At 38.6% G+C, this 19,999-nt stretch overlaps 1 protein-coding gene and 1 long non-coding RNA gene across 3 annotated transcripts in view; both read left to right on the top strand.

Annotated features, from left to right (window-relative positions):
• LOC140237461 (double-stranded RNA-specific editase 1-like) overlaps positions 1–19,635 on the top strand; it is a 65,884-nt gene extending 46,249 nt beyond the window's left edge. The window contains exons 2-3 of the mRNA XM_072317389.1: positions 13,428–14,934; positions 19,084–19,635. Coding sequence (XP_072173490.1) covers positions 13,428–14,934; positions 19,084–19,612 — 2,036 coding nt within the window. The 3' untranslated portion in view covers positions 19,613–19,635. The remainder of the gene's footprint in view (positions 1–13,427; positions 14,935–19,083) is intronic.
• LOC140237761 (uncharacterized) lies at positions 4,959–8,696 on the top strand. 2 transcript variants are annotated; one of them, XR_011901868.1, is made up of 4 exons: positions 4,959–5,060; positions 6,854–7,008; positions 7,307–7,438; positions 8,282–8,696. It is a non-coding gene; the product is annotated as an uncharacterized lncRNA (long non-coding RNA). The 2 variants fall into 2 exon arrangements; XR_011901867.1 differs by lacking the exon at positions 4,959–5,060 and having other exon boundaries at positions 5,886–7,008.
• Positions 19,636–19,999: the final 364 nt, after the last annotated feature.

The following is a 19,999-nucleotide window of genomic DNA, read 5'->3' as shown; positions in this document are numbered from 1 at the left end:
GTTATACACTAGAAACTGTTTGGTTCTAACAAAATTTCATTATAACAAAAGAAAATTGCCAGTTCTGAGGACTTCATTATAACAGGAGTACACTGTATGAACATTGTTGTGTCTCAGTGGATAAGACCACATGCTTTGAACACAGGGTCTCTGGTTCAAGTCCTCTGGCTGCAGCATTTGTGCCCCTACATGTACAGTAGGCACGACACTTTTTCCTCATTGCCTAGTTCTTTGTAAAGGACTTGAAGCCGTTGCTCCTGTTGTTTTTTGCTTGCAAGCATTTCTTTGCTTCCTGAAAGCTCTTGTCAAAATGAATTAGATCAATTCAATTAAACAATTGAAAAGAGTGTAATCAGTCTTTACTGTAAAGGCTGTATTTAGTGAATCTAATCACTTGCAAGTTGGGACTTTCCAACAATTTCACAAGTGTTTAAATTTGCAGTCGTGGAGTGCAGCAATGAATGGGGAAACGAACGTGTACATCACATTTCTGGTGAGATCAGAGTTAATAAATTGTGTGTGTTAAAGGCAAAACATAGCTGTGTAGTTCTCGTACACCTGCAGAAACTGTTGAATTTTACTCTAAAATGGAGATACAGAGTTTATATGCTAAAGAAATGTGTGAAATAACTGTGACAAAACAGTTTTAGGTGGATGACAACAAAAATGTGAAATGTTATTCAAAAAGGGTATGCCAGAAGTATTGCAATCTCAGAGTATACCTGATCATGTTTATTCAATTGTTCAGTTATTCAGTATCAATCACACGAGAGTGAATCACATGCACAACTTAATAGCTGCAGCTGACAAAACAGTTTTAGGTGGATGACAACAAAAATGTGAAATGTTATTTAAAAAGGGTATGCCAGAAGTATTGCGATCTCAGAGTATACCTGATCATGTTTATTCAATTGTTCAGTTATTCAGTATCAATTACACGAGAATGAATCGCATGCACAACTTAATAGCTGCATAGCGATTAAATACATGTTTTGATCTTCACATACATTATACTGTTAACATTCTACCAAGCCACTGCTGAATAGGAAGGGCACTTCAGGAATAGATGTTGTATGCTATGATCAAAATTATTTTACACGTTTGCTTGCTCTCAAAACACTCCCAAGACAACAGAACTCATTCTGGCAAAATGTGTCAGCTACAAGACAAGTCTTGGTAGACCCTTTCGATATACATTTGTATTGCAAGCAAATTTGAAATGTTGGAAGATGGATTTTGAATCCTTCTGAGATTATGTTTTACCTTTGAAATGATGAGAAGTCATGGAGAGGAATGGGAGAATGTACAAAAAATGATTTTAATAGAAGAAAAGAAGGTAAAAAGTGAAGTTCGACCAGCTAAATTTAAGCGCCTTTTTCCCGGAGGCAGTTTTGTGTTGTCACAGGAGATGGCAGAACATGGTGTAAAGAATGCTTAGCAAACTCTGGAGCCATGTGGAGGTCAAACTCCACATATTGAAAGGAATCACCACAAAGGTTTCACGCTTAGTCTGTAGCCGATAGGTTTTCTTTTCCTACAATGTACACGACCTCCGGGCTCCCCTGTGGTAGTTTTCTTCTTTCTAGCACTGCTTTGTTCTCCATATTTATACATGCTCTGACTGTTCTGTAGCAGACATTTGTGTTTTTATAGTTATCATTGTAAACCATGACATGTCTTTTGATAATGCTCTAATGGGCATTGCAAATTCTATCATTTGAGAACCATGTGATCATGTCATCTTGGTTATGAAAATGTGAACAGTATTCGACCAATCTTACATTGTACATACACCAGGGAGGTGAGCTCACCTCCCTGCATATATATACATCTCACTCAAGATAAAACATTTCAAATTTTTGTGTAGTGTTAACATTTCTTGTTTCCTCCTCTGTCAAATCAAAACTCAGATTGGCAATGAGTCATATAATTCCATTAAAGGGAAATCCTACTCTTTTGGGAAATTTGTATTTTTTTAACTGTAAAGAATAATAAATCAAAGAAAAGAACTTAGACAAATGTTATTTGTAGTCATATTGTAGATCTGTCATTAAATGCAGCAACATCTGATTCAGATGCAGCTGTCTTTTACAGTTACTGGACCCCGACATCAATCCATCATATGCTGCTTAGCCTCCTGCTCCTCCTCCCCTCCTCCTCCTCCTCCTCTTCTTCTTTCTCTTCTTCTCCTTCTTCTCTTTCCCATGATATGATTTAAACTTTATTTTGTCTTTGAAGAATGAAGTTATGCATCTAGATTTTGTTGTTGTTAGTGCACATCCTAGTAGGAAACAAGAATTGATACAATATTGCTGTTTATTTATTCAATTGATTAAAAATGTATAATTTGTTTATTAGCTCACATGAACCAAAGGCTCAAGTGAACTATTGGGACCATTTTATGGTCTGTCGTCTCCTGTCTGTCTTATGTAAACTGTTTATATTGTTACCTTTTTCTTTAAAAATAAAAATCCATGACAGATTTCCACCAAACTAACCAGGCAGCCTCCCTAGGGCAGTGTGATCTCAGTTTGCACAATGGGCACCCCCCCCCCACCCCATCCCTGAGCCCCAAAGCCCTGTAATGAAAAAAACTTCTTCTTTTTCCTTTTTCTTTTTCCTGTAATGAAAAAATCTTCTTCTCTAGAACCAGAGCCCTGGTGAATACAAGCTGCAATAAAGCATACATCAGGGAATCAAACATAACTCTGTGAATACTTATTTCTAATTGGCTGATACTGGCTGACAATGTATCAGTATGTTTGTTTTTGTAACTTATGATTTATTACATCTTTTTATGCAACAGTGCCAAGAAATGATAGAGCTACACATTTATAAGTGTTGTATAAGAACATTGGTGACAGCATTTTTAAGTTTGTTCATGGGGAATCTGAAGATGCCCCTTTGGGGCCGGGGGTGAGGGGCAGATGGGGGGGGGGGGGGGAATCAAACAGTAGGCGAGTTCTCACGTTTTCATCATCATCTTGAAGTTGCATGGTTAAATTTAAACAAACTTGGCAGGTATTTTTGCCAGGGTGACAGAGTATTAAGCAGTTTATGATCTTTTTTCTGTTGGGATCAAGTTTCCTTTCAGCTACCGTACTAGTATGCAGAGCACAATTGTGTTCTTTATCTCGCTGTACCACTGCATGTTTGCTTTGAATGCAGTTTGCATTAGTCAAGCTAATATTAGTTGATGGTACACGATTTCTATTGAATTTATGTTCCACGTTTCCTGTCCTCTATAAACACATTCTTCTTGGCAGAAGACTCCCTCTGTGCCACCCTCTGCAGGAAATGGACATCAACGCTCTCCTAAACAGCTTCAACCTTTGTCCGTCCCATAAATGATTTTAGGCGGTAATGAAGGCATCCAAAATAGCGACCTTGTTCCACATACTAGTTGTATTTTGAGACTGTTATTCTCCTGTCAACTACCAAGGTCAGGCATATGCCGCAAAGTATTGGATATAATAAGATGTTTATTAATGCATACCTTGGTTAGGAAAATTCTTTGAGCAAAATGTGTCTCGCAACCAAAACAAGGTTCCCTTTAATTGATAGTAAAGCTGTTGTGGCGTGAAAGTACATGTAGTTAACAGGGAGATGTGTGTGTCTCTGCTTGGCAGCTAAACTGATGTGCCATCCTCCTTGTGTGTCCTTGTGTAATTGAGAGTTCGAGTCATTTGACCTCATCGGCAGCGTCAGCATTCAGCCATAGTGCCTTTGCTGTGGAAGTGGATGGGGGACCAAAAGCTGTGAAAGGTGTTAGATGATGATGTGAGCAGACACCAGCAGACACTGGTTGTCTGTTTGTTGCATTGTAGCCAGGACTGGATTTATGTATTGCAGCTGGAGTGAGATGAAGCAGCTGAAATTGGGCCAAGTGTGATTGCTTTCATCAAACTCTTTTAAAACGTGTGATTGCTTTCATCAAACTCTTTAAAAAGTCATCACTGACGAATGAGGGAGGATACTCCACACTGGGTGAATCCTCTTCAACAGGAGTTTATTTGACACTTAATTGGTAGGCAAGTGTTACAACTCTCCTCATCGGCTTTCTGTAACTACAGTCAAACTCTTCACCTGTGAAGGGGAAATACTTCCAGCATGCATTGGATCCATGCACTTTGCAATGTTAGTTAGGATATTGTGTCATTCTTTTAAGTGCCCATATTGAACCATCTGCAATGAGACTACTGTAAAGTTGTATTTTAAGCAACGAGAAAAGAGTTGGCCACACACAAACATGTTCAAAGGTGTTTGACTAACATAGAATAAGGACAAACTGGGCCTACAATCTGTACTAGACATGGCAATACATTGTAGACTGCTACACTTCTGTAGGTGGAACTACTCATTGCTTGCCATGCTGGAAGGTCGCTGCTGCAATTTACTTATTACCAAATCCTTCAAATCATGGTAATCGCTAAAGCTGCATTAAAACTTTCATAATAGTTCAAACTACAAAAGTGTGTTTTGTTAGCTGCTTCCCCTGTGTGTACTACCCTCGACTTAGATGAGAGACGTCTTGTTTAACTGAATGTATGGTTTAACATTTCATTGAGCGACATTTGAGACTTAAGTACATTTTTTATTTGTCTGAATGCTCTTATACTAAAATGTTGTTTGATTACAGATGTGCTCTCTTAATTTCTAGGACTTAAATTTTAAATCTTTCTTACGACTTAAAATATTTTAAGTCTTTAAGACTTATTTTAGGTGGCTTCGATTAAAAGTTGAGTGTCGAAGCTGTTCGCAATCTAAATCTAACAAGGACTTAAACTTTCAGCCAATCAGATGACTTGTAAATGACGTCATGCGCTATCTTGAACCGCCTAAAACCGGAATTGGCGCTGGCCGTCACTTTGCTTCATGCGATGCTAGATAGCGTAGTCATACACACACATTCAGTGCACAATATGTGTATGTACTTGTACCTACCATGTTTGCAAACGCTATTGACTCGAACAGTTGAGTTGGTCTTGAAGGCAGAAGTCATGCAGGCCGGAGTTTTTTGAGGGCATGATCTGACGGAAGCTTGACCAAGTTGCTTAAAGGTGAGCATATTACTGTATGAATGCTTAAGAATGTGTTTGATAACTCTGGGACTCAGTAACCAAAGATAAAAGATGTTAAGATGTGCACTAACCGCCCTACATTTTTGGCGAGTTTGAGCCTTGCCGCTGTATACAGCGCTGTCCATCCCTGAAGCGCCAGTGCTAACGTTAGCTGTTCATGGCTAATTAGTAATGTGTCTATCCAAACATTGTAACAAGTTACATGAAGGCTAACGTTATACTAGTATTGTGGGGGCTCTATTTCGGTGAAACTGCAAGTACAAGTGTAATAATACAGGGACTCTTATAAAGCGCCCATTCTACCTAATGATTTACGATGTTGGTGTCTTGACTGAAAGGTGAAGCTATGGGCATAACAGGCTACTGTAGCGTAGGCCTAACTGTCGTCTAACACTGAGTAACAGTAACAAGTTAGTGTCAGTTCACCCCTTCCTACACTCTTGTAAGGTTTAATTTATCAATTTCTACGTAGAAAGGCACAGTTCTAGGCCTTATCATGCCCTATGCTGTGATAAAATGTAGGGCATATGCTGTTAGATGGGTTTTATTTTTAACGTTGTGTTTAGGCCACCAATAGTACGAAGACCCTATATGGGCGCTACAATAGAACTGCGACCAGCCCAAACACGAAGCCCCCTGTGTGATGAGCGCCCCAGGGTTTAGGGCGCCAATGTTGCAATGCCAGTGCAGTGGCGTCAAGCTCTGAACTTTAAAAACTTCTATCGCATGGGCCATATTGGCTGACATCACCAATTTCTATTGACACCCATATTATAATAGGGGGTCTACAATTAATAAACAGTTTCTGTTCCACTGCATGACTAGGTCTACTGAGTCTGATGTCACAATGAACTATTACCTTTGGCGTGTGCACTCAACACTCTTACTATCAAGCGTGCATCATGTCACTCATTTTACTGGAATAATCAACTTTAATGCTACTTGCACTCGGCTGCGTACATGTGTATGTAATGTGAATGTGCTACTGATTTGCATTCCATGAAAATACTTCTACTATTATTACTACCACTCAGTAGTAGGCCTGGACACCTAGGCCTTATGGTTGCCATTTCTGCACTGAATTCAAGACTCTTTCTTGAACTAGTAAGTCTGTTAGTGTTATTGTTGAAGGCGTTGTATGAAACAAATAATGTATGGAATTAACTCGTGCAATGGAACAAGATTTCGCACCTGGATAAAGGTAATCTACTCCAGTCTTTCTCTTTGTAGCATAATCAATGTGGTGATCTGTGTTTGAGTAGAAGGATCTAGACTTAAAAATTCTACAGATCTACACTTCTGGCTGAGATGTATGCATTAAGCATCACATACACCAGTGAGAGAATGTAGTGAAGTTTTACAATATATGAGGCCTTTTTTTATTTTTTACCTTTAATATTTTTTAAGATAAAGGGAATGCAAATTACCTGTTATTTGTATAATTTGTACTCCAAGGAGTACTCTGTCAGGACTATCCCTTCTTGGTGTTTAGATATGCAAGACATCCCTGGTATTTCTAAAAATTGATTTTAACGATAACATCTGAAACAAAAATCAGAGATATCGGTCTCATTTTTTCCTCCATCATGAAATACAACCCTCGAGACCAATAAGAAATAATTAATTACATAAAAATCTAGAAGTGTGGCTATGATGGCCGTTTATACCCCGAAGCATATTTGTTTTCTTCCTTTTTTTTTGTCAAGCGTTTCTGTTTTTCATTTTCCACTTCCTTATCACTGATATTTCACAGTTTTTGTGTTTATTATCAGATCAATGCGGACTTTGCCCAGTTGTACCGAGAAAAGTGCAGGAGATGGTGAACAGATGGGGGCCATTTTATGTCAATAGAATCTTGCACTTGCCAAGCGAAACCACCCTTAGTTGCAAGACATCGTAAGAAGATGTGAAGACATGGATGGAGACAGTAAGTCCTTCCGCCAATCCTCATAGATCTTGTGGCATTGATTATAATTACTGGAACAATTTCTGTCCAAAGTGTAAGAGTAAAACTTACTCATTTGTTTATGCTTCATTGCTATTACACATTTCAGGAAAGTGAATGTGCACGAGTTTGCTCTTCATAGACTGATATTGATAATAAGTCGAAAACTGAATGTTAGGGATTGTCAGAGCTGATACAATACGTCATATCTAATATGTTAAAGAGAATGGGTGAAATACTTAAAGTTGAAAAAAAAATTGTATTGTGTTCCATTCTATAGGAATTTTGTGGAATGTCACTACTTGCAGCGATGCTTCACAGACCCAACATCCCCATGTAGAAGAAAGGGAGAGGACCTCTCATGCTCCCGAGGGATGCCCAGCAGTACCTGGTGCAGAATGACTATGTGCCTGTAAGTACAGTATATGCTTAATGTTTATAGACTTGAAATCAGTTCATGATCAAATCACTGAGCTTCCAATTTTGAGAATTATCAATATGCATGTTTCATTGGGCTTTTAAGTACCAGCTCATGTTAAGAGAAGAATATTTGAGCTTCTTATCTTACAAAGCAAGACTCGTGTAGAATCTGCATGTACTCAGTAACAGGTGGAATTTAAAAATCTGAATTTCTCATGCTGTCGTGAGAAATGCAAAGTTTTCTTCTCTGATATATCAGTGTTTTTGAAGCGATTCTTCTCAAGCAAACTTTAGAACATTCAGCAATGAGTATTGTGAAGGGGTATCTACCGTGTTTTGACAGTTTTCTTTTAAATTCATTAAATTACGGATTAAAAATGCATGCTGACTTCTATTGATTTGTAATAATATGTACATCAAATATCTTATGAGTCTGGAACATGTAAATATCAAGTAGGCCCCACCCCGATGATGGCAAAAAGTAATCTGATTTCTGGGAATTTTTTTCAAGGCTTTGAGGTTTACCAGATCAGTGAGACAAAATGTTTTAAAATAATATGTTCCGAAATATATCAGAAATATTTACTTGTACATCACAAACTAAAAGTTATGTGATGAATATGTTATTAGTACATTGTATTTAAGATCAATATGTAAAATTATATTCTAATATTTTTTTCCCTCCAGAGTGCCCTCTCACTGAGAACTTAACTTCCCTCTATGTGATGCAAAGTTTATTTGATAATAATTGCAGCCTTTGTCGTTTGCTCAAACGATTCAAGTGAAATTTAGTTCGAAATATCAGTACTGCTATACATGTTTAATCTCTTTTCAGGTAGGAACCAATGTTCATGGCATTGCTGATGCAGAGACTCCAACCCCAGCCCCAAGCATCTTCTGATCTGGAGATTCTCCCACCTGAAAGCCCTAACAAACGGGAAACGCCAAGTTGATCCGCGCGAAACGTATACATCACGAGCGAGAAGCGCAAAGTTCAGTGATGCTAAAGATGCCACCTTCAGCCAGCCCTGCTTAGTCAGATAAGGGAGTGACTAGACGTACATCCAGTATTTTCTCATCCTGGACAAGACCATACTAAGTCCAGGCTGGAGATGACCGGAAGCAAGAATTTGACAGACTCTTTAAAGCCCACTGTGTCTTCATCGTCAAATATGCTTGGGTGCTTGAAGCATTCTTTGATTTTGTGGCGGCATATTCATGTACTGCTACAATCCCGAGTGAGGGCTTCGTTCTGGGCATTAGCCACGAACTTCAAAAACACGTCAGTGTATGATGCTAGTAAGATTTTCCGACATTGTGCCACAAACCCATGCACACAAGAAGCATATCTGACTTGCCCTGATGTGCAGCAAAGTTTTCTTAATTTTCGGTGAATTCTTAAATCAAAGTAACACAGGTAAAATGCTGCAATGTTTCCTTTGAAGATACTATCATGCATAAGGTTTGACTCATGGATATTGAGTTATGTTATGTGTGCCTCACTTTTCCATTTATATTGAGCTACAAATCCATGCACACAAGAAGCATGTCTGTCATTCCCTGGTTGTAGTAAAGTTTCCTTGTAATTTTTTTTTTGTGTGCATTTTTAAATGAAAATAACACAATAAGGAAAGTTAATGCCGCAATGTTTCCTTTAGAGGTGCTATCATGTATGTGTGTGCCTCACTTTTGCATTTGCATTGCTACGTGAACATTTAAACAATATTTCAAGTTTTTATACATGTCCAGTTTCAATTTATTTATTGTTCATCTTTGGCTTGTTTTCTGTATATTATGTCTGGTTGATGATGAAAAAAAAAAAGTAATGCCAGATCCGCATTGATTTAAATTGAAAGAAGAAAGTTTAAGTTCCCCTGAACAATTTTGTAATTATTCAACGATTACCTAATTTTCATCACTCCCACAGTGTTGTTGAGCCATTGTCCATCACATTTATTGAGCGCTGATTTGTTGCTATTTTCATTATGACATTGTGGCTAAACACTTTAATATGAAACTCTCTATTTATAAAGAAATAAACTTTTGTTTTCCAGCCAAAGTATGTGCTTGAACCCACGAGGAAGGATAGATTCAGCGCAGATGGGCACCTTAAACAAATTTAGAGCATTTGACTTGAAATTTGGCACACATGACCACTATGGTATATAGATATGGAAACAATGTGGTGAGCAATGCGTTGCCATGGTAACAGCTTTTTTTAAACCAAAAAACATACAAAAATATTGTGGATTCAGCTAACTTCCTTTAGTCTTCGAGCATTTAGCTAGAAATTTGGCACAAAAGACCACTGTGGTATGTAGATGTGTAAACGTATTCTTTCGTAAGTGTCGATCAATGTGTTGCCATGGTAACGGCATATTTTGAATGAAAATCATATAAAAATATTGTGGATTCAGTTAACTGCCTCACTCTTTGAGTAATTGGCTTGACATTTGGCACATGCAACAACTTTAGCATATAGATGTGCAAACTTAATCTTTCATCAACGGTGAACAATGCGTTGCCATGGTAACAGCATCTTTTCACTAAAATGCATACAAAGATATTGTGGATTCATGTAACAACCTCAGTCTTTGAGCATTTAGCTTGAAATTTGGCACACCTGACCACTATGGTACATACATGTGCAAACTTAACCTTTCGTCATTGTTGATCATTGTGTTGCCATGGTAACAACATAGTTTGAATGAAAATCAAAAAAAAAAATATTTTGGATTCAGGTAACTCCCTCAGTCTTTGAGCATTTGGCTTGAAATTTGGCAAATGCAACCATTGTAGTTCAGAAATATGCAAACTTCATATTTCATCATTAAACAATCTGTTGCCATGGTAACGGTACATTTTCCATGAAAATCATACAAACATTTCGATTCTCCTGTCTCTGTTTAGAGCATTTTGGCTTCAAATTTGGCACATGTTACCTCTACATTACCTAGATGTGCAAAAAATCTTTTGTCAGTGTGGAAAATGTGTTGCCATGGTAACAGTATATTTTGCATGAAAATGATACACTAATGTGAATTCAACTAAACCCCTCACCCTTTTAGCATTTAGCTTGAAATTTGGCACATATGACGGCTATGATATAGGGCCTATAGTTGTGCAAACTTCATTTTTTTCTTAATGTCCAACATTGTGTTGCCATGGTTACACAATTTTTAGTAAAAACCATAGAAATCGTCAGTTTATCTATCTTGCTCACTCAGTTTTTGAGCAATTGATTTGAGAGGTGGAACAGTGCATTGCCATGGTATTTTTTTTTCTTTATTAAAAAGTAAGAAAAAATAATCCTGGTTGAGCTAATTTCCTCAATTGTGGGTGGGGGTATATTAATCACAATGAGTGATAATTCTAGTTAAAAATTCAGATTGCATCACTTCAACATAGTGCTTTGTTACGAGATATGACATCAAAGTAATTAAGAAACTAGTGGTCCATCTCACTTGAACAGTCTCTTGAGATGGTTCCCTGTCATCAGTTGAGATTGATTCTTAAATATCAATAGATTAAGCAGGAATTTGTATATTCTTTTGTCAAACATTTTGTCTACCAAAATGCAGTATGGAAATGTACTTATGTAAATCCATTTCAGACAATCGATATTCAAGGAATTTTAGAAGTAAGTTTAGAATGTTAACTGTTATTCGAGCTTCTTAATGTTTTAAGGTGAATTTACTTCAGAGTTTATATAGATCTTGCTCCCTACTGTTATATGTAATACAGTTTGGATTCAATTGTACATTTTCCCTACGGAATAGTGGAAAAATTAGGGAAGTCTGGTAAGAAATAAGGAAATGTAACACGTTTTCAGAAAAAAAAATTCTTGACTAGTCCGTATGAATATGCAAATACATGCAGGTGAAAAGTGTAAAAATTTTGAAGGAATGACATCATCAATTCCCTCATTTGGACGTTCATAAAGACTGGACAAGATCTGTTTTCTGGAAATGTGTGAAATTGAAAAGAGGCATATCTTCCTTATTTCGTAGCTGATTTTCATAGTCTTTACACCATTCTGTGTAGGGAAATTTCTTCTCTTTTCTAATTTGATTACACTAATTTTAGCCTTTACTTCCCTCTTGATTAAATTTATACTATGCATCATTCCAAAAAATCAAATAGTTCTTTAAATTGCATGCATGGGACGTACAAAGCGTGTAAATCTAAACGTCAACTTAATGGAGGCTGTATTGTTTATTACACAGCATCATTTCTAAAATTTAAGTTATTAGAATTCATATATAATCTTACATTTGTTCATAGTTTCCATCTTACGACTTAACGATGCTCACCAGGGAAAGAAATACATAAAATGAAAGTGAATCAAGTCGTATGGAGTCATCTTGCAAGATTTAAAAAAAAAGTGAAAAAAGTAATCTATTTGGCAATGAAGGTTCCAGTCGTCTAGTAACTTGTTTACAGAACACAGTGAAAGAAGCATCAGTAACATGAATGTGAAGATGTGACCATCTGAGACTATTGCAAAATATGCTCTGTTTTCATCATGTCGTATTTCATTTTTTCTGGAGCCTACATGTGTATGACAATCATCTCTATATTTTGTAACTTATCGATGTTTGTGAAAAATGCATCAGTTTGATTTTGTTAAAATAAATAGACCTTTACATGTGAAGAAAGTGCATCAATTGGCTGTCATTTTCAGTAGTCTGAGTTTAAATCCATGATGGATTTATTTGAAATAAATCCAAGGAAGGCTTAAAATAAGTCTTTTATCGTTTAAATCCAAGCTGGATTTATTCTAAAAACAAGTCTAAGAAAGATTTAAATGTAATCTAATAAGACTTAAAAAATAAATCCTATAGACTTGAAATTTAAGTCGAACATAGACTTAATTTTTTAAATCCTAGCTAAGACTTACTTTTAAGTCCTAAGGTTTTGTCCGTATCTACAGTCCGCTAGGACTTAAAGAAATAAATCCTTAGGACTTAAAAATAAATCCTAGAAATTAAGAGAGTGTGTTGTGTAGTCATAGATATTGTGAGCATTATAAAACTATATAACATGTACAAAGTCCAAACTCTGCGAATTGTACAAGGGACATCCTGTGCTGCGTGTTGTAGTGAACTATAGAAAAGCGCTTTGAGAGAGTGCAGACCTCTGCCAAGCAGCTCATTTCCACTCATGCAGCCATGCTTGAAATTGCCCAATTTCCCAATGATAAAGATGCCTTGTGTTTTTAACTACCTCATCAGCTTCCTGCTGCATGGCACTTTAAGCAGAGCACATGCTTTGTTAGTGTTCATATGCAGCTTGAACTCCCAAGTTCATTTCTCCCTATCTACCAAAAGATTAAAAAGCCTTCAAAAATTCATTGAAAATTTCCTGATCACTCCAAAATTTAATTATCTGTTCCTTGTGTCATCAATTTTTTTTTTTCATCCAAATCCATTCACAACTTTGTGAGTTATTTTGCATCCAGACAAACAAACCAATGGAAACAAGCCATAACCTCCTTGGTGGAGGTAAAGATACAAAGATTGCAGAGATCAATTTGATGTCATCATGAATTCTGCTGATTTTTTATTGATTTGCAATGCTGCACACTGGCACTGGTCGAACAATCCAGACTAGTACATAAATATCACTGTCAGATCAGTAACCTTTTCAGGAATGGACCAGTAAAAGATGGAAAAACTGGGTACTTCCTGGTCCAACAGGCATGTTGGACAAGTAGGGGGGGAAATGTGTTTGTGTGCAGCCCTGTGGATTGATCTGGAGCATGGTGTGTTCTTTGCAGCTCCACAGAAGATCTTACATTTAATTGCTGTGCATTGTAGGCTGATTTTCATGGTTGGTTGAATGGTAATCCGTCTTCTATGGGGGATGGGAATATTAAGACAATTCTTCAGTAGGATGTCATCAATACCATATTCCATATCTTTTGTGTATTACAGTTTTATTCTGCAATGATCACCAACTCATTTTGGTTTACTCTTCAGGTATGACGGATGTGAAAGAAAACATCAACGTAGACCAAGAGGCAGTCGACGGCGGTCAAGAGGCAAAAGGCATGAAGCGATCAATAGATGATACGGATGAAGATATCACGGACACTGGTGATGATAACAGTAAGAATGACCAAAAGGAGACGCTGAAACCGCGGCGAAAGAAGAAGAAAACGACTCCGGGACCACGCCTACCAAAGAATGCTTTGATGCAGCTGAATGAAATCAAACCGGGACTACAGTACAATACTGTCTCGCAGACTGGCCCTGTGCATGCCCCAACATTTGTGGTGTCAGTTACTGTGAATGATGAGACTTTTGAAGGAACTGGGAGGAGCAAGAAAGCAGCAAAGATGCATGCTGCCGAGTTGGCCTTGAAGTCATTCATTCAGTTCCCAAATGCCAGTGAAGCCTACCAGGCTCTTGGGAGGTATCAGATCCAGGCAGACTTCACGTCCGATCAACCAGAAGGCTTCAATGTCTTTGACTTGGAAGTGAATCGTCCCGACACGCCTCCTGGCATGGCAAAGGCAGTGCTCGGAGACAAAACGCAGAATAGCCCAGAGTTCACAAACGGCAAGACACAGCAAGACCCAGATGTGGCTTCCCCGAAGCCCAGGGATCTTCCAGCCGGGAAGAATCCCGTCATGATTCTGAATGAACTCAAGCCAGGACTGAAGTATGTGCTGGAGTCGGAAAGTGGCCAGAGTCACTCCAAGAACTTTGTCATGTCTTTGACCATTGATGGCAAGGAGTTCCAAGGCTCAGGACGCAACAAAAAGCTGGCCAAGTCAAGAGCTGCCCAGGCAGCTCTTATTTCTCTCTTCAATATGAACCCCGTCCTAGCACCAGATCTTCAACCAATGACCAACCAAGAGACCTCTAGTCATGCCCTTGCTCTGGCTGACCACGTCCACAAACTCGTCCTCAACAAATTTTGTGAACTGACCAATGGTTTCCAGTCACCCATTGCAAGGAGGAAAGTTCTTGCAGGCATTGTGATGACTCGCGGCGAGACTCTGGAGCACTCCAGTGTCATCGCCGTCTCCACTGGAACCAAATGCATCAATGGAGAGTACATGTCTGGACAGGGCCTGGCGCTGAATGACTGTCATGCTGAAATCATCTCACGCAGGTGTCTGGTCAGGTACCTCTACTCTCAGCTGGAGCTCTACCTTCAGAACCAGGGTGAGAAGTCAATATTTGTTCCAAACCCCAATGGGCAGGGCTACAAGCTTCGTGGTGATATCAAATTCCATCTGTACATCAGCACGGCACCCTGTGGGGACGCCCGCATCTTCTCGCCCCACGAGTCGAGCAGTGGGGAGGAGCCTACCCCTGACAGGCATCCCAACAGGAGAGCACGAGGCCAGCTGAGGACTAAGATTGAGTCTGGAGAAGGCACCATACCAGTGAAGTCAGGGCCATCCATTCAAACCTGGGATGGAGTGCTGCAAGGGGAGAGACTTCTTACCATGTCCTGCAGTGATAAATTAGCCAGGTGAGAAATAGGAACCATTAGATAATGCTTACCTCAAGAATGTAATTGATTAGTATGACTTGCTAATCTGTATCTGAAATTTATTACATGTAACAAGTTTTGAGCCAGTTCTGAGGATGGTATTATATCATACATTTTCTCCTTTTTTTTTTCTGAAGAATTTCATTTGTTTGATTCCAAATGAAAATGGGGGATTTTTATGGCGAATAAAAAAAAAAAGGCATTGATGTAATCAAGGAAAAGCAAGGCATAATCTAAATGAACAGCCCAAGTATTTTGCTGTAAGACTGTCAGAAAGAAGGGAAATGAGATGTAAATATGCTTGATAATTTAGATTTTTTTCAAAGGTAAATTCCAACCAAGAATTTCATAATAATTTTGAAAACTTGGAAAGTCATTCATCATCCAAGGGGGGGGGGGGGGGGAGGATCTCTGTCAATTCAGAATGCAAAATTTCCAAAATGTGGGCTAGCTGGATGCTGACCTAAAATTTCTCCATGTATCTTTAAATCCTATGTTGTACCTAGCAACCAGAGAGCTTTGCCCAAGTCTTTCCCAATGTTGTAAGTAGTTGAACATGATTCCACACTGTAAAATATATTTGAAAGGAGGGGATGTACTGTATAGCTCCTTACAACACTGTTGGTCGCAAGGAAGAAAAATATCACTTGAATGCAGTGGTAAACTGACCTACATTGCTCAAAACTAGTTAGTACATATGTCTATGTCATCTTATGAAATATCTTCCAGATGATGAGTTTATGAGATGTATACACTTGATTGTTATTTCAAAGTTTTACAGTGTTTTCAAGTGAGTTGAATCAGGGAGGTCCACCTCCCTGGTTGAATTGCTTTCTTCAAAACAACAACAACAACAAACAAACAAACAAACAATCAAAAGCAACAGCTCACAGATAATGAGTCTCATGTTAACAATGTGAGTCATAAGACAATACTCCTGCCTTTGCGTGTAGACACATGTTTTAACCTGATACGATGTAGGGATGTGTTGGCAGGGCTTGGCCAAGAGGCAAGGAGAAATCATGACTGGAATTTAGCACAGGGACCTAGCCTCGTTTGTGCTGCACATGCTGGAATTAGGTCACACACAGAGAATCGTGTCAGCTCCAGAAAACCACATCGGTGTGTGGACCATAAAGGGAGCACAGTATTTTGATGACATGATCCAATTGATCTTCAATTTAAATCACATCATTTACCTCTTTTTACCCCCAAGGTGTAGTTGCTTGAGAGCATTTAATCTGTGCTGCCACAATAGAAGAAATGAAGATACAGGTCTAGACAAGTTGTCAGTCTCTTTAAAGAAGTGAAAAGAACATTACAAACAGCAGAAGACAGATAAAATGAGGAGGAAAATGTTTAGCTTCTCGTCAGTATGTGCAGGAAAAACAAATGTACGTTATTGTATCTTTGTTGCTGGTTTTGTACTGTTTATTATCTCAGTGCTGTATGGAACAATGTGTCTTGTTTAATCTATGTGGTGTCTCACAATTTTTACAGCCACACAGCAATAAAACAAGACATGAAGTCATAGGACCATAAATACAACAAATATCATAATTCACTGTGCACATGCCAGGGTAGACAGGATTATATGGTGTTTGTAGCCATCAGCACACTTCCTTTCTCTCCATTGCTGTGATTTATAGCTTAAAATTCTGAATATGCAAGGAGTGCCATTTCCCAATTTGGATCCATGGTGTGTTTGGCCCGATGGAGTTTGTTGGCATGTCTCCTTGAGTTCTGCAGGGACTGCAGTTTATTTTTAGGTCACACCAGCGACAAAGAGGCATTTGAAAATTGTTGATTGGCATTCTCAACTCAGATAGTGTACCATCCTTTTTGCTAATGCTAATTCTTGTAGAAAAACAGGGAGGTCTGATCAGGTGTAAACATCATGCAGAGTACAGAGTGTATTTCCCTTAGCTGTGGTGGTTTATTTCCCCCCCCCCCCCCCCATTTTGTATACTTTTCCATTTCATAGTTACAGAAGAGAGTTTCGTAGAATGTATGCCCGTACATAGCGATGTACAGACAGAGTCAAACGTGACATGAGCTATGTGCTGATGGAGTGGTACTAGGATATAATTGGCCAATTACTTAGCATGCCGGTGGATTATTTGAGAGACCTGTGGGTTATTTTGGATACCAGTGGGTGTGTCTAGAACCTTCACCTGTACACTGTGAAATCATGCACATGGTACACATATGGCATTTTCGACTGCCACTATGAAGTGTGTCATGGTCTAAAAACAACATGCTGGTACAAACCTACAGTTGATGTCACTGTGTTTGACACATATGAATAAAGGTAGTATAGAATTATAAGTAAGGCACACATGTTTGCATCTTGTTTTGGTTAGATACATTGTATATGTTGGATTCATATATTTCTGTCTCTCCCGTACCCTTTCCACTTAAATGTGTACAACTGTATGTAATTTGCTCTGTATGTCCCTCTGCACCTCAGAATAGTCACTAAATTGATGTCGCATTACAAGTGCTGTATTTATTAATATTTCAAGTATTTTAGGAAGAAGCAGTATTTCTGAGAAGTAAAAGTTGGAGAAGAATGCAGTCAAAGTAATCATGAAATGGTCAGGTTGTGGTTTCTTGCCCAATTTATCTGCAACACTGATTACAGTCAGAACGTGATGGAAGAGCTTCTGATTCGAATATTTCTAGCATTATTTCAACCGCAGAGTTGTATTGGGCATTCTTGTTATCTCATCACTAGTGGAAGTGGGTAAAAATATTGTCCCCTTTTGTACAGTTGGGGTGGAATGATTGATAATACATCAATGATACAGGAAACAATCAACTTGGCCAGACCTTGAACAGTGGCCTCATTTTGTACAGCAGTTACCCTAGCACGTACGCAAACCACCACAAGTTTTTTGACACCTCGTTCCGAGAGCTCACTACTACAGTAGCTGAACTTGATTGTCATTCGTCTAAAAAGGAGAGAAAAAAAACTAAAAGAATAACAAAGAGGAAATACAAGATTCCTGTATAAAACAAAATCACAGAGAAGTGTTGTATGAAAGCACTTGCTTCACAACATGTTTAGGATTAGAGTGTGGGTTATACAGCAGTGTAAAATGCAGTAAGATGCTGGTGTTGTTAAAGTAAGTTTATGTCAGTTATAGATGGTATGAAATTCCTGTGTAATTCTTAAGTCGTGATCAATATCAACTACGAGTGTACATACTTTCCGCTCCACGTTGTTACAAGAGACTACATTGAATGATTAATGTAACTGGCCATTATTGGTGTATTCAGTGTGTGTTTTCAAGAAAATTTATTGATTCAGCCAGTCTTGTATGCTCTTACACTTTAACTTCTCATATTTTTCCTCCTGTGGAAGTCTTGTACAAGGGTAAAGATTGCATTTAAAACTGCTGCATACAGGAAATTGGTGGTTGTGTAGTGATTCAAGGTGGAGATCAAAACTTTCAAATCTTTGCTTAAGGAAGAGATAAAGCCATAGAACATTAATACAAGCGTAGAGAGATGCTCATTTTTTTAATGTTGGGGACATACAAGTATGTAGTTTGTGACAGCTTATTAATTCTGTGCAAAAATTTTGTGTACCATGTAATGCCATGTTGTGTTCCTTATCATTCATCAATATTGAACCAGATAGTGTGATTAGTCAGAAAACTACAGAAGATATGACAGGATATGACAGGATATGCAGTGTATCTTATTTGCATACAGTATTTTAAGATTTACAGCGTGTAAAAATTGCTAAGTGAGACAGAAAGATATCAGTACACTGTCAATGAATGGAACAAGTATTCCTGTTGCTGCAATGTTCTATTCTGTCATCTCTGCCAATTCAAACAACTAGAAAAGCTGCCCACCCAACCCTTCGTTAGCTAATTATATTACTTGTCAGTAAGTTTGTGTGTCTATAATCAAAATCCTTCATACAGATGCAGCAGAATTATACAGAATCACTTTGTGAGCTTATTGATACTTGTTGCAATTGAAACACTGATTCTGAGTAAGCATTAAGTTTCAAGCATGATAAATCATCAGGGCACACCTTAGCTGCCTGTCTAACCAAAGAAAATGACCAATAGTTGAAGTCTTAAAATGTGCTTATCTTCTTCTCTTTTTCAGGTGGAATGTGTTAGGTGTCCAAGGTTCTCTCCTGACCCACTTCATTGAACCAGTCTATCTGAGTAGCATCATCCTAGGGTCCCTCTACCATGCTGACCACTTGTCAAGGGCCATGTTTGCCCGTCTGACACAGCTGGAGGAGTTACCCAACGGCTTCCACATGACCAAGCCCCTGCTCAGTGGCATTAGCAACGCCGAAAGCCGGCAGCCGGGCAAGGCACCCAACCACAGCACCAATTGGACCTTTGAGGAACCGGGTCTGGAGGTCATTAACACGACCACTGGGAAGAATGAGCAGGGTCATCCGTCACACCTGTGCAAGGCCTCCTTCTATAGCCTCTTCAAGATGCTCTATGGGCATGTGTCGTCCATCGTACCGGCGCAGCCCACCCCACCACAGTCCTACAGCGAGGCAAAGCGCAGAGCCCAAGACTTCCACCGTGCCAAGCACCTCATGATGCAGGCATTCGAGAAGAATGGACTGGGAACGTGGATCAAGAAACCACTTGAGCAAGACATGTTTGAGTAGAAAATGAGGGCTTAGAATCACTGTGGGTTATTCTCTGGTGTACATTTTGTTTTTGTTTTTGTTTTGTTTTTTGTAGAAGGAAATAGGACTTTGGGAAGCATTTTGCTGTCCTCTGCTGAATTCCATCAGGCAAATCAATTTTATATGTAATGTCTGTCAACCTAGATCACCAGGCCAGCCAGCACAGGTTTAGAATTCGCTTGTTGTCCAAATCAAAAATGGACTGTACTCGCCTGTTATTTTTACTTCTTCAAACAGGCCTTTTGTCAATATTTAGCTTTAGTTTTGAAGGTAATTTCCGAATAATCAAACTGCAGTGTAAGTTGACAACAAAATCCTGTAAGATGATAATCAAATAGAATAAGGAAAAGTTAAGAAATTTTTACT

The sequence above is a fragment of the Diadema setosum genome, chromosome 14, assembly GCF_964275005.1.
Source record: "Diadema setosum chromosome 14, eeDiaSeto1, whole genome shotgun sequence".
In the NCBI taxonomy this organism is placed as follows: Eukaryota; Metazoa; Echinodermata; class Echinoidea; order Diadematoida; family Diadematidae; genus Diadema; species Diadema setosum.
The sequence above is the reverse complement of the archived record's forward strand: the minus strand, read 5'-3'. Positions and strand labels throughout refer to the sequence as shown.